The 20580-nt window shown below is 42.1% G+C and overlaps 2 protein-coding genes across 10 annotated transcripts in view; one reads left to right on the top strand and one right to left on the bottom strand.

The window, feature by feature from the left end:
* Positions 1–20580, top strand: part of DDB2 (damage specific DNA binding protein 2) — an 83676-nt gene that overhangs the window by 12351 nt on the left and 50745 nt on the right. For 3 of the 4 annotated variants that reach the window (XM_088145681.1, XM_088145682.1, XM_088145683.1), the window contains one exon: positions 2117–6991. The exons of the other annotated variant lie outside the window; for it this stretch is intronic. In XM_088145681.1, coding sequence (XP_088001807.1) covers positions 2117–4037 — 1921 coding nt within the window. In that variant the 3' untranslated portion in view covers positions 4038–6991. Of the gene's footprint in view, positions 1–2116; positions 6992–20580 lie in introns of those variants that run through there. 4 annotated transcript variants of the gene reach the window in all.
* PACSIN3 (protein kinase C and casein kinase substrate in neurons 3) overlaps positions 7131–20580 on the bottom strand; it is a 29976-nt gene continuing 16526 nt past the window's right edge. For 2 of the 6 annotated variants that reach the window (XM_088145685.1, XM_088145686.1), the window contains exons 2-11: positions 16654–16754; positions 16099–16255; positions 14507–14742; positions 13814–13969; positions 13041–13216; positions 12726–12846; positions 12057–12190; positions 11196–11261; positions 10528–10688; positions 7131–7469 (exon numbers count right to left, since the gene is read on the bottom strand). In XM_088145685.1, the coding sequence (XP_088001811.1) occupies positions 7354–7469; positions 10528–10688; positions 11196–11261; positions 12057–12190; positions 12726–12846; positions 13041–13216; positions 13814–13969; positions 14507–14742; positions 16099–16255; positions 16654–16707 (1377 nt within the window). In that variant the 5' untranslated portion in view covers positions 16708–16754 and the 3' untranslated portion in view covers positions 7131–7353. Of the gene's footprint in view, positions 7470–10527; positions 10689–11195; positions 11262–12056; positions 12191–12725; positions 12847–13040; positions 13217–13813; positions 13970–14506; positions 14743–16098; positions 16256–16653; positions 16755–18063; positions 18085–20580 lie in introns of those variants that run through there. The other 4 variants (XM_088145687.1, XM_088145689.1, XM_088145688.1 and 1 more) reach the window with 4 other exon arrangements.

Below are 20580 nucleotides of genomic sequence, written 5' to 3'. Positions count from 1 at the left end.
GAGGGGATTTCATTGTACAATTAGGATTTTCATCAGTTTAAAGGTGAAATTGGAATAGCTCTGCTAGCAGTTCTGAGAACAAAAGGTGGCAGAAGGTAAATCTTGAGAAAAAGAAAAAGACTGTGCTAGGCATTAAACATTAAACTCTGGAATTTGCATACATCTTTCCAGTTCTATGACATAGTCTTCCCCAAACTGGTATCCTCCAAATATATTGGAACTAGAATTCCCAGGATTGCCAGCAAACATTTCTGGGAGCAGTTCAGGTAAGGGAAAACCAATATAAAATGGTGCATTTTCTTTGGTGAGGCTTACTTATACAGGTAGTCCCATTCGTTCAGTGACTCTTCAAAGTTACGACAGTGCTGAATGAATGGTGGCTATGGTCCTCAGAGTTCTGGCCATCCCAGAACCCCCTCAGTCATGTGATCTCGATCTGGGCACTTGGCAACCAGCTCACACTTATGACCCATTGCAGCACCCTGCGATCACGATTGCCATTTGCAGACTTCTCTGCCAGCTTCCCCAGAAAGTCTATGGGGAAGCCAGCAGGGAAGGTTGCAAGTTGCTGGGTTAAGTCTCCCTCACCTGCACACCTCCCCCAGCCCTTCTGCACTTGTGCTGTGCCAGCTACTTGCACACCCCTGTGTACTCTCCCAGAGCCTCCTTGTGCCTCCCCCACCACTCATGCACCCTCCCAGAGCCTCACCACTCCTCCCTTGCAACCTTGCACACACCCCCACACCCTCCCTGAGCCTCACCATGGCTCCCTTGCACCCTTGCACACCACTGCACATCCTCCCCAAGTTTTGCTGTGCCTTCCTCACACCCGTGTACACCCTCCCCAAATCTTGCTGGGCCTCCCTGCCACTTGTGCACCCTCATCACCCTCCCCAAGCCTTGCCACACCTCCCTCGCACCTTTGCACACCTTCCCTGACCTTTGCTGCACCTCTCGTGCACCCCTGTGCTCCTTTGTGCACCCTCACTGTGCCTCCATCACACCCTCATGCACGCTCTCGCACCTTTCCCCACCTAGCAGCAGCCACTTACTTGCCTGCTAGTCTGCTTGCGAGCCACCTGGGACTTGCACCTCCCTGCTGGCTTCCCTACTGACCTGGCTGTGGGAAGCCAGCAGGAAGTTGCCTCGCCTAACAATTGTGCAATTCAGTTAATGACAGCAACTGGGACTACAGGGATATTCCAGTCCCAGTTGCTGTCGTAAGTCAAGGATTACCTGTAAATCCATAGAAGGTTGCAGGCTGAAACATTAATCTCAATGGTTGGACCCATTCCTGTTCATGCACTGAGTTGGCCCCAGAGAAGACATTGTGGTATAGTAGATGAGTATTGTATCTGAGTTTAGATATTTTGTTGTTTATTTGCAGCAATATTTATTTGAACGTTTTGTACCAATACAACAGGAGCAGAGTGCCTTCCTAAATGTTAAAAGGGCAGGGACCATTCTGACCACTGGGAGCAAACTATTCCAAAGAAAGGGGACTACTTTTAATGCCATCCTCCAGGCACCTGCCCACTGACCTCCTGGGGGGATGGGAACACACAGTGCTCTCTCCCAGCTAACACATATTGGCAGGCAGATTCCACTAGGAGAAGACAGTCCTAAAGGTAACAAGGATCTGAGCCAAAAAGGGCTTTATAGGTAACAGCCAGCACTTTGAATTGGGCCTGGAAGCTTACTTGGCAACCAGTGCAACTCCTGCAGCATAGGTGCTACTCCGCTTAGCTGGTTGTCATCAATCAGTTGATGAACTCCTGAGCTACTCCAGACAGATTGCTCCTAAAGGAGGCCTTGAATTATTCACATCATGAATCTAGGTGGCTTCAATACTAGTTCCGTATCTAGCTCTGGCAGCTTAGACAGGGATTCTGTTAGGCAAGGAAGTAGCTTAGCATGGGACTAGTCACAAGGATGACATAAACAGTCGATAAAAATAATACTGTGTTTGGACTTTACTGTAATAGATAAGCAAAAACAAAAAACAAAAACCCACCAGCTTGGGCTTTAAGCTTTCCAATAGATTTGGCAATGGATTTTTTGCCACAATTAAACATGGCACTCACAGTTTTCTTTTCTATGCTTCCTCAATGTGTAGATGGCTTTCAAACTTGGATTATAAACCAGGATTCAGCCAACAAGCCTTCAATGTTTTGGCAGAGAGATCTCAAGCAGGGAAACAAGCTTTCAAGTGGTGCGCTCTCCTTCTTGGCACAATGCCGTTAGAGAGAAGAATCCACTATGACCCTTCCACCAGGAGTTTGCAAGGCCTGGTGGATTTTGGTGCTGGGAATTATGATGCAGATGAGATACCACCAGCAGCAGAAGCCCTTCTGCTTGTTGCTGTTGGATTTCAAGGTCAATGGATTATACCACTTGGCTACTTCCTCCTTGCCACCCTTAAAGGTGATATACAGGCCCAGCTCCTGCGCCACTGTATCCTCAAACTGTATGACATCAATGTGCAAGTAATCTCTGTGACATCTGATGCCACGGCGCCTAATATAGATACAGCCAGGCAACTGGGAGTGAAGGTGGATGGGTTGACTGTCAAGTCCACTTTTCTTCATCCAGCCACTCCAACAATGGAAATTGCATACTACTTTGACCCCAGCCATTTGGTATCCCTGATTCATAACTTGCTACAAGCGAATGGCAGTCTTCAGGTGAGTGGCAAAGCTGTCAGCTGGGACTATCTTCGGCATCTTGGTGCTCTGCGGGAAAAAGAGGTGCTCCAGGCTGCAGCCCGAGCCAGAGGCAGCAGGCAGGAGCAGCAGGTATGGGGAAATGGCATCACCCAGTTGTTCAGTCAAGGTACAGTTCAAGCCCTGCATTTTGCAGCCAGGCTAGGCCTGCCTCAGTTTCAGGGTCACGAAGCCACCACCCTCTTTATAGAACTGTTGAGTGCCGTTTTTGATGCATGCAGCAGCTGGAATGCCCATGGAAAGGGCTTCAGAGCACCGCTGTCCTGCACCAATGCTGACACCCTTAACAATCTCTGCAATGAATATGAGAATCTGCTTCGCAGACTGCGCACAACTACTGGGGAGCTACTGTGGCTAAGCAGGCATCGCTGGGGATTTCTTGGCTTTCTGTTGAACCTGCGCAGCTTTCAGTGGGTGATGCAAACTTATCTACAGGCAGAAAGCAAACCCATTGCTTATCTGCTCCCTGGTTGGTGGAGTCTGGACCCCTTGGAGTGGTGCAGGGGAGCCATAAGGCAGGCATTTGGCCACGAACAGATTACCACGCCATGGAATTTCCAGGGTGCATACAGGCTTATCTTAAACAGAGCTGTTTCCGGTCTGGGCCTTGACCCACCCAACCTACTAGACATATCTTTATGCAGACGAAGTGGTCTGCAGTTGCAAGCCTCCTGGCCTTTGGGGCAAGGACAAATATGGCAGCTGCACTGGGGTTCAAAGCATTTCCAAAAGATGGACAGTGTAGTGATAGCCCCAGCATTTCGAGCTGAACTTGAGGTGGATACAACTACTTCTATTGCTTGTGTGGTTCTGAGAAAACTGCTGCCAGTCCTGTCCTGTGCTGAGTGCCGTGCTGCACTCTTGAGCCCTTGTAAAGAAGTGCCTGTAGGCAGTGCCCTGATGTGCGTGAAGAGCAAGGGGAGTGAGTATCTCCCGTCAAAGTCTGTACAGAGAGTGATCCACAGAGCAAAGCAAATAATTGGCCTTTCTTCCTGGTTCTTCCAAGGCCCCAGCCCATCTGACTGCTTAGCACAAGAGTTGGCCATATTGGCAGATGTGAGTGAGGAACCTGATCTTTTCTCATCCCTGGACAATCATCTCTTTGAAAGCAATTCCCTGGTTTCCAACCATTATGTCATTCTGCTGCAGCAACTTGTGCAAACCTTCCTAAAGCTGTGGTTTCAGGTAGTACAAGGAGCACAGCCTATGCCTTTGACTCATGAACGTAGCTCTGTAAGGAGAATAATAAACAGAGCACAGAGGTTGCCAACTGCAGCAGCAGGAGTTGGCCCCAGGAACTATTTGGACTCATGAAATGGTACAAGGCACTCTGAAGGAGATGAACTGGAAATAGGAGACATATAATACAGGAAGTTCTGAGGTAGCCTGGTGATTGGAAAAAGAGACATGGTAATCAAAGCTGAAACTAACACATTGAAGAGCCTTTCTAAAACCAGTTCTTCAAACAAAGTGCCATGTTTGTAGAAGGCTTTGAGGAGTGTAATTACAAGGGTCACCGCTTAGTCACCCTCTGGGGGAGGTGGGCAGCATATAAATTTAATAATAAATAAATAAAATAGTGCTATTGTCATTCAGTCAGAGGCTGCTATATGGTCCTTAGACAAGCATTTGCTTCTCCTAGTAGCCTCTCTGTGCCATATTATTTTGTGCTTTTACTGGCTTAGCTTGGAAATGACAGCTTGAGAGTTTGATTTATTTTCACTATAAAATGGCTGATTGTTTAGGAATGAAAGAGCAAATAGCACATCCAGATCACGGGATTCAAAGTGGAGCCTTGCCTGAAGCATTTGATCCGGTCTCCTGATCTGGGATGAACAGGGAAATGACCTTTGGATTTTGTAAGCTGACCTTTGGATTTATGTGTGTTTAATACTTTTTTTTGGAGTCACAATTCCATTGTGTCATGTTTTATTGTAGCACTGCTATTTATCAGCCTGGAATCAATGAACCGGAAGGAAGGATGTTGATGATTGTTCAGAAGTATGGAACAAGCTTCCCCTCAAGTCAGAAATGAAACTTGGTCCTTGTAGCTTGTCCAACAGCTCCAGGGAAAGATGCTATTTGTTGAAGCATGACAGCCTCCCCACTGGCACCAAAAATTCTGGTAAACAACAACAAAAGCATTTTAGGGATAAGGAAATCATTCAGCTCCATCACTACTGTGTCTATGGAGCATAACTGCTGGCAGGAATAGTGGTATTCCTGCTGTAAACATTTAGCTCATAGGAAAGTCCACAATCAGGGAAATTATTTTTAAGATATCACAGAAGATTGAGCAGACTTTTGAATTATACAAAAATCTTAATGAGGGAGGGAGGGAGGGAGGGAGGGAGAGATGCTGTGTGGATTTAAACTCAGTCCTACAATGGAGTTTGGTGAACCTTTGGGGAGGCTGGCTCCAAAAGAAAAAAAAAGTGGCTTTGCTCTTCCCCTTGCCATTCTTACTAGCAAGGCTTTTCTTCACCCACCCTACCCCAACCTGCAGTAACAAAGCTGAGACAGCAGCCCAAATTAAAGCACAGATCATCTGACATTTGTGTTGATTGTGGAGAAGCAAAGTCCAGCACCAAGTGCAGAGACCTTGAGCCAGGTCAGCAAACAAGACAGGAATGCAAGATTATTTGTTACAACAGCTGTGCTTAGGATTTTGGCAGACTTGCACCTGTGGCAAAATTTCAGTCATGCGATTTAGCATGTGGGCAGTGCAGGCATTGACCACAGCAAGTGGTCTGGACAACTTTGGGCAAGACTGCAATGGCCTTGAGCCAAAGTGGTTTGTTGGCAACTAGTGATCAGTGAAATAGTTCTCTGAGCATGTATGAAGAAGCTGAGTTCCAAACTTCCAATTGTTACACACTCTGGAGTATTGTGCCATAGCTTCTTTGGAGCCAGCGCAACTGAATATTTTCCTCAGTCAGCTATAAAAACTGCCCCAAGATTCACAGGTGCTTTCATCCAGCTGGGGGCAGCCACATGTCCAGCTGGCATAAATCTATCAGCAGAGACCTGTGTTGCTTCTACAGTCTAGCTAATCAAGTAGATTTAATTGAAGGATATCATCCCAGTCCAGCATAGGTCTCATACTACAACTAGACAATGATTAGCATTAGACTGGAGCAAATGTTGAAGTGACAGTCATGGTTAAAGCAGCAGTGAGAGCAGCTGTGCACATCATTATCAGAATCACTTCATGAGATAGCGGGTTGTTTTGGGGTTGTTTTGGTAGTCGGAAAAAGCACTGCATGCCGTCACACTAATGCATTTCTGCTATAAATGCCACTGAATGAAAAGGCTGCCTGCTACATATGCAGACTGCCTCAAAATTTTATGCCAGGTGTTTATTGGATGGGTAAGATGTACTTTTCTTCTAGAGCAAGCTGATACAACAGGGGCCTGTTTTTCCCTTTAGCCATTCCCAAGATAAGGAAACCCTTATTCAGTGTGAAGCTAATTTTCTTTAATAAGCATTTTTGTGTTGCTTATTATCTTTATCTTACATGTATCTATTCAATCTGTAAACTGCTTAGAGTCCAGCTGGATTGGGGCAGTGAATAAATGGAATGAATGAATGAATGAATGAATGAATGAATGAATGAATGAATGAATGAATGAAATAAAGTCAGAATGTCAAACTGGGCACTGAATTGGAATATCAGGAATAAGGCTTTTGCTGAAAAGCTGAGCTCTGCTTTAATATTAGGGGTAACCAGATCTGGAATGCAGATGGCATGAGTGACCTGAGAGTTTTGTGTGTCTCTTTGCTGTCATCTAAGGATCACCTGGATTTTTGCAGCCCTGATATAAACATAATCCAGCCAGAGTTGCTCATTTGGTTTAACTAAAATGTTTCTAAATTGTCAGGTTCAAATATGAATATATTCAAACCATTTGCTGCATTTCATTAGGGATGTAAAGCAATTTATATATTTTAAATTATATGTGAAATCATTAAGGAAAATACTGTATGATTTGATCCAGTGTTTAAATTTAAAATCAGTGCCATTTAAATAATCCAGAAAAAATTGCTTGAAAATGAATTCATTATCTTACAGTATGTGATTATGCTTGAATAACATATCCCTCAACTATGACACTAGGTCATAATTTAACTTCCTAATATTGGGGGTGGGGAGTGATAACTTGCATGGCTTGTGCTAACTCTTGGCAGTGGTGAAGGCATGCACTTAAAATGGCTCCTTGGATCTTCTATGATCTTGATATGGGAGAAGATATTTTAAATTATTCTTCTAAATTTGCATTTAAAGCAATAGCTAGAAGGATGAATATATGGAATTCTCTATTCCCCCCTCCCAAGCCCCAGATGGATATTTTGCTCTTTACAGGATCTTTTTTTTCCAATCCTTTACAGTACACAGGAACTTCAGAAAATGTTATATTTCTTTATTAGAAAAAAAAAAAAATCACCATATTTCTAGATGTTTAAAATGAAGCACTGGTTACAAGAAAAGAGTGTCCCCAGAAAGGTCCAGATTATTTCATTTGTTTCTTTTGTATGCAAGTTGGAAGCCCATGATTTGGGACCTCAGCAAAAACTCATCACACAATGCAGTTTGTCAGGTGGTTGCAGTGATGGGGAGGGGGGAAGCAATCACGAAATGACCTTTTCTACATAGTTAGCAGGATACAGTCCAACCTGACCGGTCTGAAGCCGGCCTTTGCACCATCCCTGTTCATCCTCTTCACTGATCTTCATAAGCTCTTCTCCTGGGGGAAGACAAAACATAATAATTAAACAAACAGATGCCTCTTTTCAGCTGCTCAGATAGTCACATACATGGGAATAAACAAATACACCCTCAGCTTAATTGCATGCATGCAGGAAGCCCCAAGGAAGGAAGGGGGGGGGGACGAAGTTAAAATAAATGGTGTAATAGATGATTCTGCAAGAACTATATATCTGATCTGTCAACAGCCTAAAGGAAAAGCAGTGAAAATAAAACAAAAGTAGGTGATCCTGGTCTTTTGAGGCTCTGATCTTGCCAAAAGTCCACATTTCCCCCAAGCGAATTTGCCTCCAAATATGCCAACACATGAACTGATTCTTTCCACATAAACAACTTAGCCATCCCCTCTCCATATTGCTTAGTTCACACTTCTGCCCCTACAGCATGCAATGTGGGATGGCTAGGGTTTTAATGCTCTGGCATTTTTAGTTTTCCTTGCCAGCACAAAAGTAGCTGTCACTTTCTGTATTCCTCCTCCTCCTCCTCCTCCTCCTCCTCCTCCTCCTCCTCCTCCTCCTCCTCCATGGACAGGTTCAGAGGCCTTACCTAATTTTGCTTATTTTCCATCCCCCCCCCCCCTGCCGCACAGCCACGTGGCAGGTTAGAATCAGGATGCCTACAATGACTGTCTTTAAAGAAGCCCTGTTTTTGCAGAATTTCTGGGGCTTTGTTTCAGTTTTGGATGTTGGAAGAAATAATGTTGAGATAAGGAGCATGAATGAAATGTGGAGTTGCTGACTGGCTGGACATTAGGTGATTTTTAAACAAGGATGGGTATGTTTGTTGACCAAACTTATCCCCATAAATTAATTGACTGGGTCATTTATTTGAATTTTGGAATTTGCATAATGCACATTGCCCCTCAAGACCAAGTTAAGCATGTACTGTGAGTAGGACCAGTGGGAAAATCTCAGGCCAGAACATTAAACCCTGTTATTTGAAGTCCATTTTACTGAAAACTGATGTATTTCATTTTCAGATAGGAGTCTGGGATCAGTGTTAGGTAGGAGTTTGGGAATAATGTTCCACATACAGTCATAATATAAAAGCCTGCTGGAAAAAATTCATTTTACAGAAGAGTACCTCAAAAAGATATTTAACTCTTAGAATGTCCCTATATAGTACAGATCTGGTTTACTAAAAGCATGCAGATGTCAAAACAAGGTGATTATTGAAATTAAGACAATTTTTAAAGGCTGCAGCCATTGCATTAAAAAGGCACTGTAACTAGTTTCCTTTTGTATTTCTCCTTTTGTATTTAAGGAGAAATGTCAACTTCAAATTAAATTTAATGAAATACATTTGATAATTAGGACTGACCAATAGGTTTTTTTCACTTCATATATCATGCATTTCTATTGAACTAGTACTGGTAGATGATTAATTATGGGTATCATCAGCAGTAGCATTTATATGGGAAAGTATGCCTCTAATGTACCAAAATTTCAAGGAAGAGAAAGATCCCATTTCCATAAGTGAGGAATTTGTGGTTCTCCAGATTTTGTATAGCTCTAGATCCCAGGCAGTATGACCAAAGCTAAGTGATGCTAGGGTTTGGAATTCAATATCTTAGCAGTGGATTGGGGGTGGTGGTGGTGGTGGGGGGAACCAGTTTAAACAATTTAATTTATAGGCCTGACTCCCAAGCGACTGTGGGTGGCTTACAACTTTGTCTCTTTGCTCCAAATCCTTGGAGACACGATATGAATCCAGCAGAGCAAACATAAATTGATGAACTGTTATTTGACCAGCACAGTTCCTTTACTGCATTTAGCAAGTACATTGTGCACTAAGCTCTGAAGGAAGCCAGAACTTTATGAAAATGACTGCCTCCTTTCTATCTTTTCCCATGGTAGAAGAGGGATATAAAACAGGAAAAACAATATTTACAGTTCTCTCTTGATTTGAAGTTATATAGGCAGAATTTGGAATGCAGAAATGGTGGCCCAAAATGGCCTGATTATCTTATACCACAACCTCATGCTACAGGGAATGTGAATCATGTTATTACACATACATCAAACCAAAATAGATTAGTATTACAACAATTAATAATGACAACTGAGCAGTTCACGTACAGGGTTCATGCAATTCCAGTTTTCAGTTTGAAAAAAAATAGTTAATTCTAATATAAAAAAAGGGGAAAAAGCACATTTCTGCAAAATAAAACTTTAAATGAGGTATAAATAAAATATTTTTAAGATCCACATGGCCCCAATGGACATTCTCTTCAGTCTGCCTCATATAATGAGTCTGACACTTATTTCTGAATGGGAACATACCATCAAAACCACAAGAGAACTGATTAAGCATACAGACTTTTGGCTTTAGCCATGTGGCAAGGCTGTAGCCATTAGGAATGGTACTGTTACCTTTCCATTGCATTACTCATAATCACTCAGGAATCCAAAGAAGCAGAAGTGGGATGATTAACTTAGCATATCTCTGGGAACAACAAAGGTGGTCTCTGCTTTTGGTGAGGCACATAGTCCTATAGTGCACAGTGCAGTTAAATGAATGGCTCCTTATTTCCAGGGATTGCCAGCTGCTGCTGAAAGATGTCTGTGCCCAATTTTTCATGTGGACAGCAGGCTTGAACTTTTATTTCTTGACACTTGACTCTATTTTTACTGCTTATGAGCAATGAATGTTCTTGAAGAACAGTGAAACACTGGCCATTTTGCATGAACAATGAAAGGAACACAAGAGCTAAGGACATGGCCCAGCCATATATAGGATGCCTCAGGAATAATAAATTGTTTAAGATGTCTTTAAAGTAAGCCCATGTCTGGGAGAACCTGAAAATGGCATCTATTTAAATTTTGTATCATCTACTCTTTCAAGCAATGTAAACTGCTTAATTTTAATATGTCTTTCTTCCCCAGTTTCTAAGCAAACTCCTATGACTCAAACAGCATAGATTCTCTCATATCCAGTTAGAAGAGTCTTGGGGCCATAAAGATCTTACTTGCTGTGAACTGTCATCCAGCAGCCCCAAACACAGTGGAAAGCAAGTTAGAAGGTTAATGCATTTGTACCTGCTTTAAAGCTCAGTTCATCAGCCTCTTGTCCTGTGTAATCATACAGTGCTCGCACTCGCACACCTGGTACCTTTATATCATCCTCATGCCCATTGACTTCCAGGCACTTCTTGGGAGTGTCCTCATCTGACCATTCTGAGATTTCTTCTTTTCCTCCACTATGCAAGGAATGGGAAAGAAGGCAAAATGGGTAGGAACAAAGGTAATTAAGAAACTAAAATTCACTGTTAAAAAAAGTACCTCTCCCCAGATCATGCAATGTTCTAGAATGAGAATAAAGCAGCAGCAGATATCACAAGTTGAAAGACAGAGATACCCATGGAAGTTAGTGAGATAAAGAAGAGAATGGCAGATCATCAGCAACAGCTCCTTTCCAATAACCTTGACCAATTCTGAAAATCAGTGACAGGTTTTCCCATTCGGATGTCCTCCTCATTTGTTGGGATTACAGTTCCCAGAATTTCTAGCAAGCATTGGGAGTTGTAATGCCTACATGTCTGGATTTAACTGGAGGGCAACCACATAATTGTTGAGAGAGTGGACATACTCATTTGTGAAAAATGAAATAAGAGTATGCATCATCATCGATTTCTTAACTACAAAGTACTAAGCTACAGCAAAGAAAAAGAGACAGGGATCCTCAAAAGTCTTAGTTTCATACTAACTTCATACAGGCTGAAGCTCTCAGGGTGTCATAGAAGTGGCTGTTTTGTTCCTCTTGGTATGAAAACCTGTGGATTTGCAAACAAGCCCTTTAAACTGGAAAAGAGATAAGATCCTGCCATAATCCTCTTCTTCCAGGAATACGCAATTAAGAAAGCAGACCCTGGTACAGGAGTTAAGACAGAAGCACACAATCTTCTAAGGACTTCTCCATTACGTAAAATTGTACCAACACCCAGTTTTGTAAACTTATACTGGTAGCATGCTTGGTGTATTATCTAATCAGATTTTGGATGCACAGAACCCAACCACGAATCCTAGAATGTCTGTCAACTTCTGTGCAGGACTAATATGTACTGTATTGTTTGGCTGTTTTCTCTATATGAAATGAACTGTTCCCAGAAAAGAAAACGGAATCTAAGAATCCAGAGCTATTGGTGTTCAATTGGAGGAATGTTTTTTCCTAAATTCAGCAATAGATGGAAGAAAATTCTGCTAGAATCTTCATTCGCTGAGGCTGACTTAAGGAATTTTCACTCTTTCAACTTGTCGAGCAAGAGAAAAGCCTTCCATGCAAATCCAGCCTCAATCGGTTAGGCCAACTGCTGGCCTTCCGGTACTGCTGAACTAAACCCCAGCATCCCTCATTGTTGGTAATTCTTCAGGGCAACGGGTTCCACGTTGCCGCATTAAGCTACAGAATCCATTGCAACATTTGCAAGGAAAGGGGCTTAGGAAATATGAATTCCGATTAAGAAGGGTTTAGAAGACATGAGCTTTTTAAAATGTTTGCTCTGCTTCTGAGGAATAAATGATACTGCGTTCACTGCTCAAGAGCTGGATGCAACAGCTGTAATCTTTACCTTGGTTTGGTTGGCGGAGGGGTCTCTTTCACACCATCTCCTGCAGGCACAATGCTAGTCAGAGTCACATCTTCACCGCTTTTGCCACTTCTCTCCTTCTTGGAGATTGCCCGCTGTGTTTCCAGAGACCATTCCTGGCAATGGGGAAAGCAGTCTCTGAATGCTTTCTGGATATTGAACACTTCGACTGCTTTCCCGACCCACAGCTTCTTGGCTCTCTTGCCCATCACCCCACCCCCCAAAAGAGAGACCGGTCAAAGAAGACATGGTGTGACGTCTTTGTAACAGAAGCCTCCTGCCCATCTTCCCTCCCACCCCCACTTTGCAGTAAACTTAGAATACTGTCCCTTCATATCCACAGCATTCTGTGGGGAGAGGGAAATAACCTTCAGATTAAGTGCCATGTTTTATGGCAGGGGGAGGGACTGCTGTTTATTCAAAGAGCATATGCCTTGCATGAAAAATGTCCTACATTCAATCCCTGCTATTTCTAGCTGAAAAGACTACGTTCTGCCTGCTCCTGCTGCTCCAAAAGTTTTATCTTTTAAAAGGTTTTCCATAGCATTACCGAGCCCCAATTTCAGTAGGATGATGAAAGCCGAGACTGAACTGATATCCTTAACCAAGGAAAGCTTTGTGATAACTTCCTCTCAAACGACAATAGCTTACCTCAAACTGAGGCCAGTTCATAGCCATGCCTGGTCCATGGGTGCTGCGCCACCACTTCAGATCCTCTTGGTCATCCGCTGCCATTATTCCCTGATGCAAATCTTGATAAAGTGCATGGAAGCTGCAGTTGGAAGAAATACACCCCAGCCACAAAACATTGAAAAGTATGAGGGAAAAGAGGTTGCAAAAATCTTGGGGTAACCATGCAGAGAGACCTGATCTTTTAAGAACTACCTTCCCCCAAAATCATTCTTATCCCACAGGGTGTTATCAAGGGCATAGAAAGACTCACTGTGTGCATCTTCAATTTCTCACCTATCATTGACAGACAAGTTCAGATGGTTGTGCATATCCAAGAACATCTCTTTGAAAAAACACAGACGTTTGCACTCTGCTTCCTGGCAGCCCTCAAACACCTGCTCCATGTCTTCCATGTAGCGAGGATTGTAGCGATTCAGCTCCTCCAGCATTTTCTCATACTGATCCTTGCTCTAGAGGGAACCCAACAAGATGTAAGCAGTAAAACTGGGAAGTTTCTGACTGGAATAAAACTCAGGGTATCTGACTAAACTAAATCTGAACAGATTGTTCTTTTGTGTTCTAGGAAGAAATATCTAAGACTGAACCCATGTTCAATTTAACAATTTCCCCAGGTTGCTCTGGTAGCTTTATAACTTGAAGAACAGCAGAGTGTTTTACCTTTCTGGCTCTGTTTTATATAAAAGAGTAATCCTAATCTTCCATTTATTTTAGGGGTTAATCTAGATTTGTGTTTCTCAACCTTGACAACTTTAAACTGTGTGGACTTCAACTCCCAGAATTCCCCAGCCAGCAATTAAGTCTACACAACTTAATGTTGCCAAGGTTGAGAAACATTGATCTAGATGCTCTTCACAACAGAATCTTCAGCCATTTCTTTTTAAACTCTAGAGTTTTCCCCCCGGCCCACAATACACCCAGAAATAAGAATCTAAAACATGAAGATCATAGAGGAGCTACTCTCTCCCCAGCCATGGAATTTTATCAGCTACAAAGAACCCATACTCCCGGTTTGATTAAAGACTCTCTCCCAATTAAGTGCAATCTACCTTCTCTGCTTCTTGTGAACATTTCTCCACTCGTTCTTGCAATTTGCGCATCTGCTCCTGTGATATGGAAGAATCTGCTTTGGCATGATTCTCTCGTGTCTGTGCAGTCTTCTCCTCTTTTCGAGCAGCATGATAATTCTTTTTTGAAGTTTCCACCTTATCCACAGATACATTAAAGATTACATCAAGCATTTCAGCAGAGTTGCTTTCAGCACATAGTGACAAACAACATTTCTTGTATTTAACAAGAAGTGGCAGAAAACGTTAACTGCCATTTTAAAAAGTTTTTTTTTTCTTTCTGTCCCACAGGGCCAAAGGCAGACATATCAATTTGGGCAATTTCAAAATCAGATTACATTGTAGCAATGCCCCACTAGGAATATACACAGTAGCCTATATCAAAAATCTGTTCTGTCCAATTTATGCATAATTATATGACTTCCTTTTAAAAAGGGCAAGGGGATTGGCATTATTTTTCATGGGATACTTTTTCCTAGTCTGTGCATTTTTGTATGCTGTTTTCCATCAAATATTACATCAAACTCTGCCACTCCTTAACCAAATTAGGTCTAGCAACATGAGGCCAAACATTTATAGTGGACTGAATCAGCTACTTATATTATTCAAGATCCTAAGGATAGTAAATCTCCTGATTCTCCCTCCACCCATCTTCAGGTTGTATATCCAACTCACATCCTTCAACTTTTTCACCCAGGGCTTCTGGGCCTTGCGGAATCCATCCTCAACTTCCTTTGTCTCCCTAAAGCCACCAATCAACTGTTTATGATAGGCTTCCTTCTGCCAAGCCTTGACCTTGTCTGAGTCTTCACCAGCTAGACGATTCCGTACTTCTAAATGGATCTCGCTCAGTTTGTCTGCAGCAGTCAGAAATGCATGCCAGGCTTTTTCCAAAGTGCCATACTGAGGTCCTAGGAATCAATAGACAGTATAGCACTATAAGAATACCAAATATAAAAGAGCTAGGTTCTGAAGCCAAACTTCATGTGTTATCAAAACATCTATCCTACAAATGTTTGAAGCCAATAATATGTCCAGAGAGTGAAAGCTGCATGGATGTGTATGAGTGTATATGTCATGTATTCAAGTGTATACTCAAGTATCTATGAGTCTGCCAATTTATGTAGAGTTATTTTGGGGATAAAATTGCAGGAGAGAATACAGTATGCACCATTTTAAACTGCTAGAGGAAAGATTGAGGTACAGATTTAAAACATACACAAATAAGTAATAAAGTATGTTAACAAATTCTTGTTTAATTTCTGTTCCACAAAGATTTGTTTAACTCCTATAAACAGTAATATCTATAAAATATCAACCTGATCAGAATGATCTTTTTATTTGTACTGGCAGTCTTCTAACCTGCCCCAAGTTGCTTTATTGTCTGTTTGTAATTATCACTCACAGATTTCCCAGAAGATAACTCAAGATTGCCTCTCATCTCTTCTACAAGTCTTTGCCAGACAAACTTTATGGGCTCTTGACTTCTTCCTGTTTAAGTCAAAATGTAGTGCCTATTCAAAAGCCAGTAGTGGGAAGCCATCGGCCATTTTCTTATAAGTAGCAGTGTCAGCTCCTCAAAATTCATCCAGTAGACTGTGAGAAGTTTACCTTAAAACCAAAATGCTTCATAGCTTACCTTGGTTTAACAAAGCTATTTCTTAGAGGACAATTGAAAAGATTTCTCCATGAAATATACATTCTTTCTAGAAAAGCAGGAAAGGCATGTTGCGGGTCCCATCTTTGGGGGACTTTCATCTAATGGGACCTAGGAGATGAAACTTTTCTGCTGCAGCAACCGCCCTCTGGAACATCATCCCTCCAGAGGTGAGGTTGGCCCCAACCCTTGTGACCTTCCAGAGAGCTCTTTAAACCTGGTTTTTCTAACAAGCTTTGGGATCCCCTGGTGAGAGGACCTGCACAGTGGCTATATTATATGCAATCTCTCTCCTCTTGTGATCTTGCTTTATTTTGTTTTTATGTTTATTGTTTAACTGATTTTATTGAATGTTTTAATTTTGGTTTTATTATATGCCACCCAAAGTCACTTTGAGTGAGATAGACAGCCACAGAAATTTGATAAATAAATAAATAGTTGCACAGAGCATCTCTATTTCTTGGAATATTTGTTTAAACTGAGGAGGCAGTATCTTCTCACCCACCCACTGTAAAAATATCTTCTGAAAACCGCGAAGAAACAAGTTTTCCAGCAAAGAATTTAAATTTATACCATCCCCATTTTGAGCCATATGCTCCTTCTATAATACCTTTTTCTACAGCCGTCCTCCATTTGCGGGACCAATCTGTTAGCTGTTGAGCATAGCTCTTCTCAATTTTGGCTCTCTCTTGAAAGCAGGAGACAAGGTCATTGCACAGCCGGTTTCCATCATCCACCCGCTTCACTGTTCTCTTGTAGTTGCCAGGCTGAAATTAGACTACAGCGTCAGTCACTCTTGCACTCATCTGAGATTTATCTTAAGAGTCAGAAGAATGCATCATATTCATACACACAACGGGCAATGCTTGTGAGCTGTAGAATTATTCCCAAGCCCTTATAAGCAGAGATAGAGGGCTTGTGTATCACAATCACAAATGTCAAACTTTATTATTATTAAGCACTAAAAATGGTACCATTAAAAATGGTATCTGATACCATTAAAAATGGTATCTGATACCATTAAAAATGGTATCTACTCTAGGCTTGTTGTTGCCTTCAATTCCTTCAAGAGGAATATAAGCCATCAGATATTAATACTTCTGCTCGGATTCTCCCCAGCTGTTGTGGAAGCAGCACCCTATCCTCTCATGTACTCCATTCTTACCTCCCAGAAACTGCCACTGGGAGCCTCTCCACCAGTATCATCCTCCGCTGACATCACTCTAGTTTCCTTGCAGCAGAAAATGTTTGCAGATTTTGGTGCTCCTGAAAAGAAAAGAAATGTACGCAAAATGTAACATGCCAATTCGGCTAAGAGGTTGAAAGAAAGAAGTCCTCCATTTCTCCCTAAATAGACTAGCCCTCATTTAGCAATATAGACCACCAAAGGAATATAAATGAGACAACTTCAAGTTCTTTCTAGAGAAGCTTCATTTATGGATATTACCAGCACCATCTGACTAAGAAGAAGGACATCTAGTTAATGCCAAGAAGCTGTTAACTACCTATAGACCAGTGTTCCCAACAGTGAAAAGTTCTGAAGCACTGCACAGCCATACTGAGACTCATTTAAAATGTGTGGGTGGGGAGGGTGTGTGTGCATTCACACACATACTGTAGGACTGGGACAAACAATATTTTTGCACAGGGGGACAACAGATTTCTGGATAGAATACATTTAACTCTAACAGATAACAGTAATCATTTTAAAACTAAAAGTGATACTAGTTCTCCCTCACTGTTCCAATGTTTTGCAGATCATAAATGGAACCCCCTACCTACCCATCACCCTCATGTCTCCATATATTCACACAGGAATCTAGAGCTGTGCCATTCAGCTACTGTAAATGTAACAGTGCACTGGTGCTTTGGTGTCATATAAAAGCCACTTGTGCTGGGACTACAACTCCCAGAATGGCTAGGAATTCTGGGAGTCATAATACGGTACATTTGAAGGACACCAGATTTCAGAAGGCTAATTAAAAAAAAAATAGACAATGTATACAGCAAATGAAGATTTGTACTGAACTCCACCATCTTTCTGACAACACTGAAATTCCCACCACCACCACCTTAATACACAACAGCTCATTAAAAACTAGCTGAGTTAATGACTGACAAGCGTGCTCAACTGCAGCCCCCTGTACATTCCAGTCTATAAAAAGTTCCCCTGCACCCTTGAAAAGTATCCACTTGGCCCCAGGCAAGGCAGGATTCTCACAGCAGAGAGGACCAGAGTTTCATCCTCCCTTCCACCCTCTGTAGCAATGTTCTCCATAACATGAAGTCTTCCTTGAGAGAGACATACATAAACAGATAAGAAGGTTAAAGCCAACACAAGCTGCTCTGTCAGCCTTATCCTGTTGCACCAGAAAGAGCTTTAAAAATGCACGGCCCTTCCTTTAACAGACGCTGAAAATTCTAACCGCTCCACTTCACCTGACCACTAAGGAAGTTAAGTTAATTCGCCGAGCCAGGCAGAAGACTCAGACATGCCAAATGGCCTAAACATTTTGGTTAAGAGCTCCACATCTGAGAAAGCAATATCTCCATCTTTCATTACCAAACTACATACCAAGTGCAGGACCAAGTGCCAGGGTCAGCAGGGGAACCTTGGGCTCTTCTTGGTCAATGTGCTGGGAAGGAATAGCATGAGCTTGACTTTATTGCCGACTCTGGTTGGTCTGACTCAAACACATCCTTCTGACTGTCAGACAACTAAAACAACCCTGATACCAGAAGGAGCCAAGACAAGCATGGCTTGTCAGTCAGGCAGAACTGGCATGGTGCCAGCCTCTCGCACCTGCCACAATTAATCCTCCTTACTTCCTCCTCTGGCACTTTTTGCAGCCAGGATCCAAGTGTTATTATTTTACATTATATACGTGTAATGATAGTGTATGAGCGAAGCAGCACAACCACATGCACCTCTTACAAGTTGCCACCTGTCCAGTTTCAGAAGTCAGGGGTACACGGGAAAGGCTCAGACCATGCGCTTCATCCATGGGAAGGCTTATGTGGAAGGAAGAGGCAGTACCCAGGGGGTCCGGTCAGATAGGGTTTTTTAAAAGGCAAGTGGCACAGCCTTGAACTCTGTTCAGAAACTGATTGGCAGTCAATAAAGCTGTTTCTAAACTGTTCCTTAGGAAAAGTGCAGCTGCTGATTGCAAGCATTTTTCTCCATCGCTATTAAACTGAAGCCTGAAGTCCAGCCTGAGGAACAGCCTCATCTAATGAGGCCGCAGAACTGGAAACTTATAAAGAGAACAACAAGTCAAGCAACATGAGAAGAATGCCAAGGGAATGGACTGGACTGTCCCCATCAAACAACTTCACCACATTCCACTGGTCTCCTAATGCAAAGCCAAAATGACAACTTCTCTAATGGGTTATATAGATTGGATCATGTAGAAGGACTGTCCAATTAACCCACTGGTATTTTTAAAATTTGGGAAATCAATTCGATATTAAGTATTTGGTTCAACCTTGCATTCCTTTTGCAAAGTGAAGGAAAGAGAAGTATAAAGGTAATGAATTTGCTTGGGGTAAGTATTACATAGAGAAAACTCTCATTTATTCAGGACTCAATTAAGTAAACAGCTATTTATTTGAGGCTGCTTAAGATATCTCTCTAGAGCTCTACTTCAGTTCATATGCAGGGGGTATTCCTTTCCCATTACAAGTGGGAATCCTTACTATTTCTTCCAGTCTTAAAAAAAATGAAACTCTAAACCATAAAAACAGTTCAACAAACCAAACAAATATCATGAGAACTTAAAAAGTGAACAACTCTTTGTTTTGGGGAAGGGAGAGTGTTGTCAAGGATGTGTGTGTTCTCAAAAATAGTTTCAGTGCCCCCCAACTGCTGGTCCATGAAAATGGGGGTGCCCCAAAATATGATGAGCAATTACATGCCATATATTTAAACCTCCAGTAAGTAAAAGGGCTAGAAGTTTGCCTTGAGAGGGCACTTCCAAAACTATCCCTGAAAAGACAGATGGCTGCATAAGATTGCTTAGCTGTGTCTTGTTACATGCCTGAAGGGGCAATAATAAGACTTCAACCTATGCTCAAGGGACCAGATTGACTATCCCACATGGGGGCAGAGATGAAAATAGCTAAATATTTATGGGACAGTCTCAGTCTACTCAGAAAGAAGCCTGAGTCAGAAGGCAGGAACAAAAAACACAAATACCCTAGCAATCTTCCATATCATGTTATTTTCATGTGAGTCAGCAAATGGATTTCTTTCATTTCACAGACTATTAAATGCAGTAAATATAATACATTATTATATGGGAATGCGCAAAGGAGAAGCATCTATTAATCACCCATTAGCTGTATTATTTATTCCTTATGAATTAAACAATGCACTTATTGTGTTAGCAAATAAAGCTACTTTGACAATGATAAATTTCAGACGGTTGGGCCCAGCTCCCTTTACATTTTTTATCTGCATGTATAGAAGAGATTAACTCTTTTGCAGAGGATCAGATTACAGCATACCTGCCCCTCCTGGGGCTTTTTTTCCCTTTCAGGTGCACTTTGCATCCTTTAATGTGCTTCTTATGGGCAGAATCTCTGAAAAATATCCAAATGCCCTGAGAAAACTTTGATAAATCAAGTTAAATAGTCCACCAGACTGCAGCCACAGTGGTCAACCAGAAGACTCTTGGAACCTCCCAATATGAAGTAAGTGCAACAGTACCTCCCCATTTATGGTTCTCACAAGTAAGATACTTAGCAACACATCAAGGCCTGTAGAAATACAGCCTGGAACCTTCAGCCTTAGACGTATTTGGGTATATACAGTTATCTGACGACCATCCAACTAATAATTTTCCTCCTGCTCATTCTTTGTCAACAGCTATGACTGCATGCATGCACATTCAGGGAAGATCAACTATAAATTATCCACCTCTAGAGGTTTACTGGAAACAGAGCCTCTCCTTGGATAATGCCACTCAAATGCCAAGGCACATGCTGAGCATATTAGAGAAATGTAGGTATCTGAAGTCTCCTTGTCAACAATAGTGCTGGAGTCCCCCAAGGTAGTTGGTGGCAACAGGAGTAAGAAGCATTGAAATTATAA

The sequence above is a fragment of the Python bivittatus genome, unplaced genomic scaffold, assembly GCF_059951505.1.
Source record: "Python bivittatus isolate LINGU-HERP-01145 unplaced genomic scaffold, Pbiv_v1 ctg000480_np1212, whole genome shotgun sequence".
NCBI classification, from domain to species: domain Eukaryota; kingdom Metazoa; phylum Chordata; class Lepidosauria; order Squamata; family Pythonidae; genus Python; species Python bivittatus.
The sequence above is the reverse complement of the archived record's forward strand: the minus strand, read 5'-3'. Positions and strand labels throughout refer to the sequence as shown.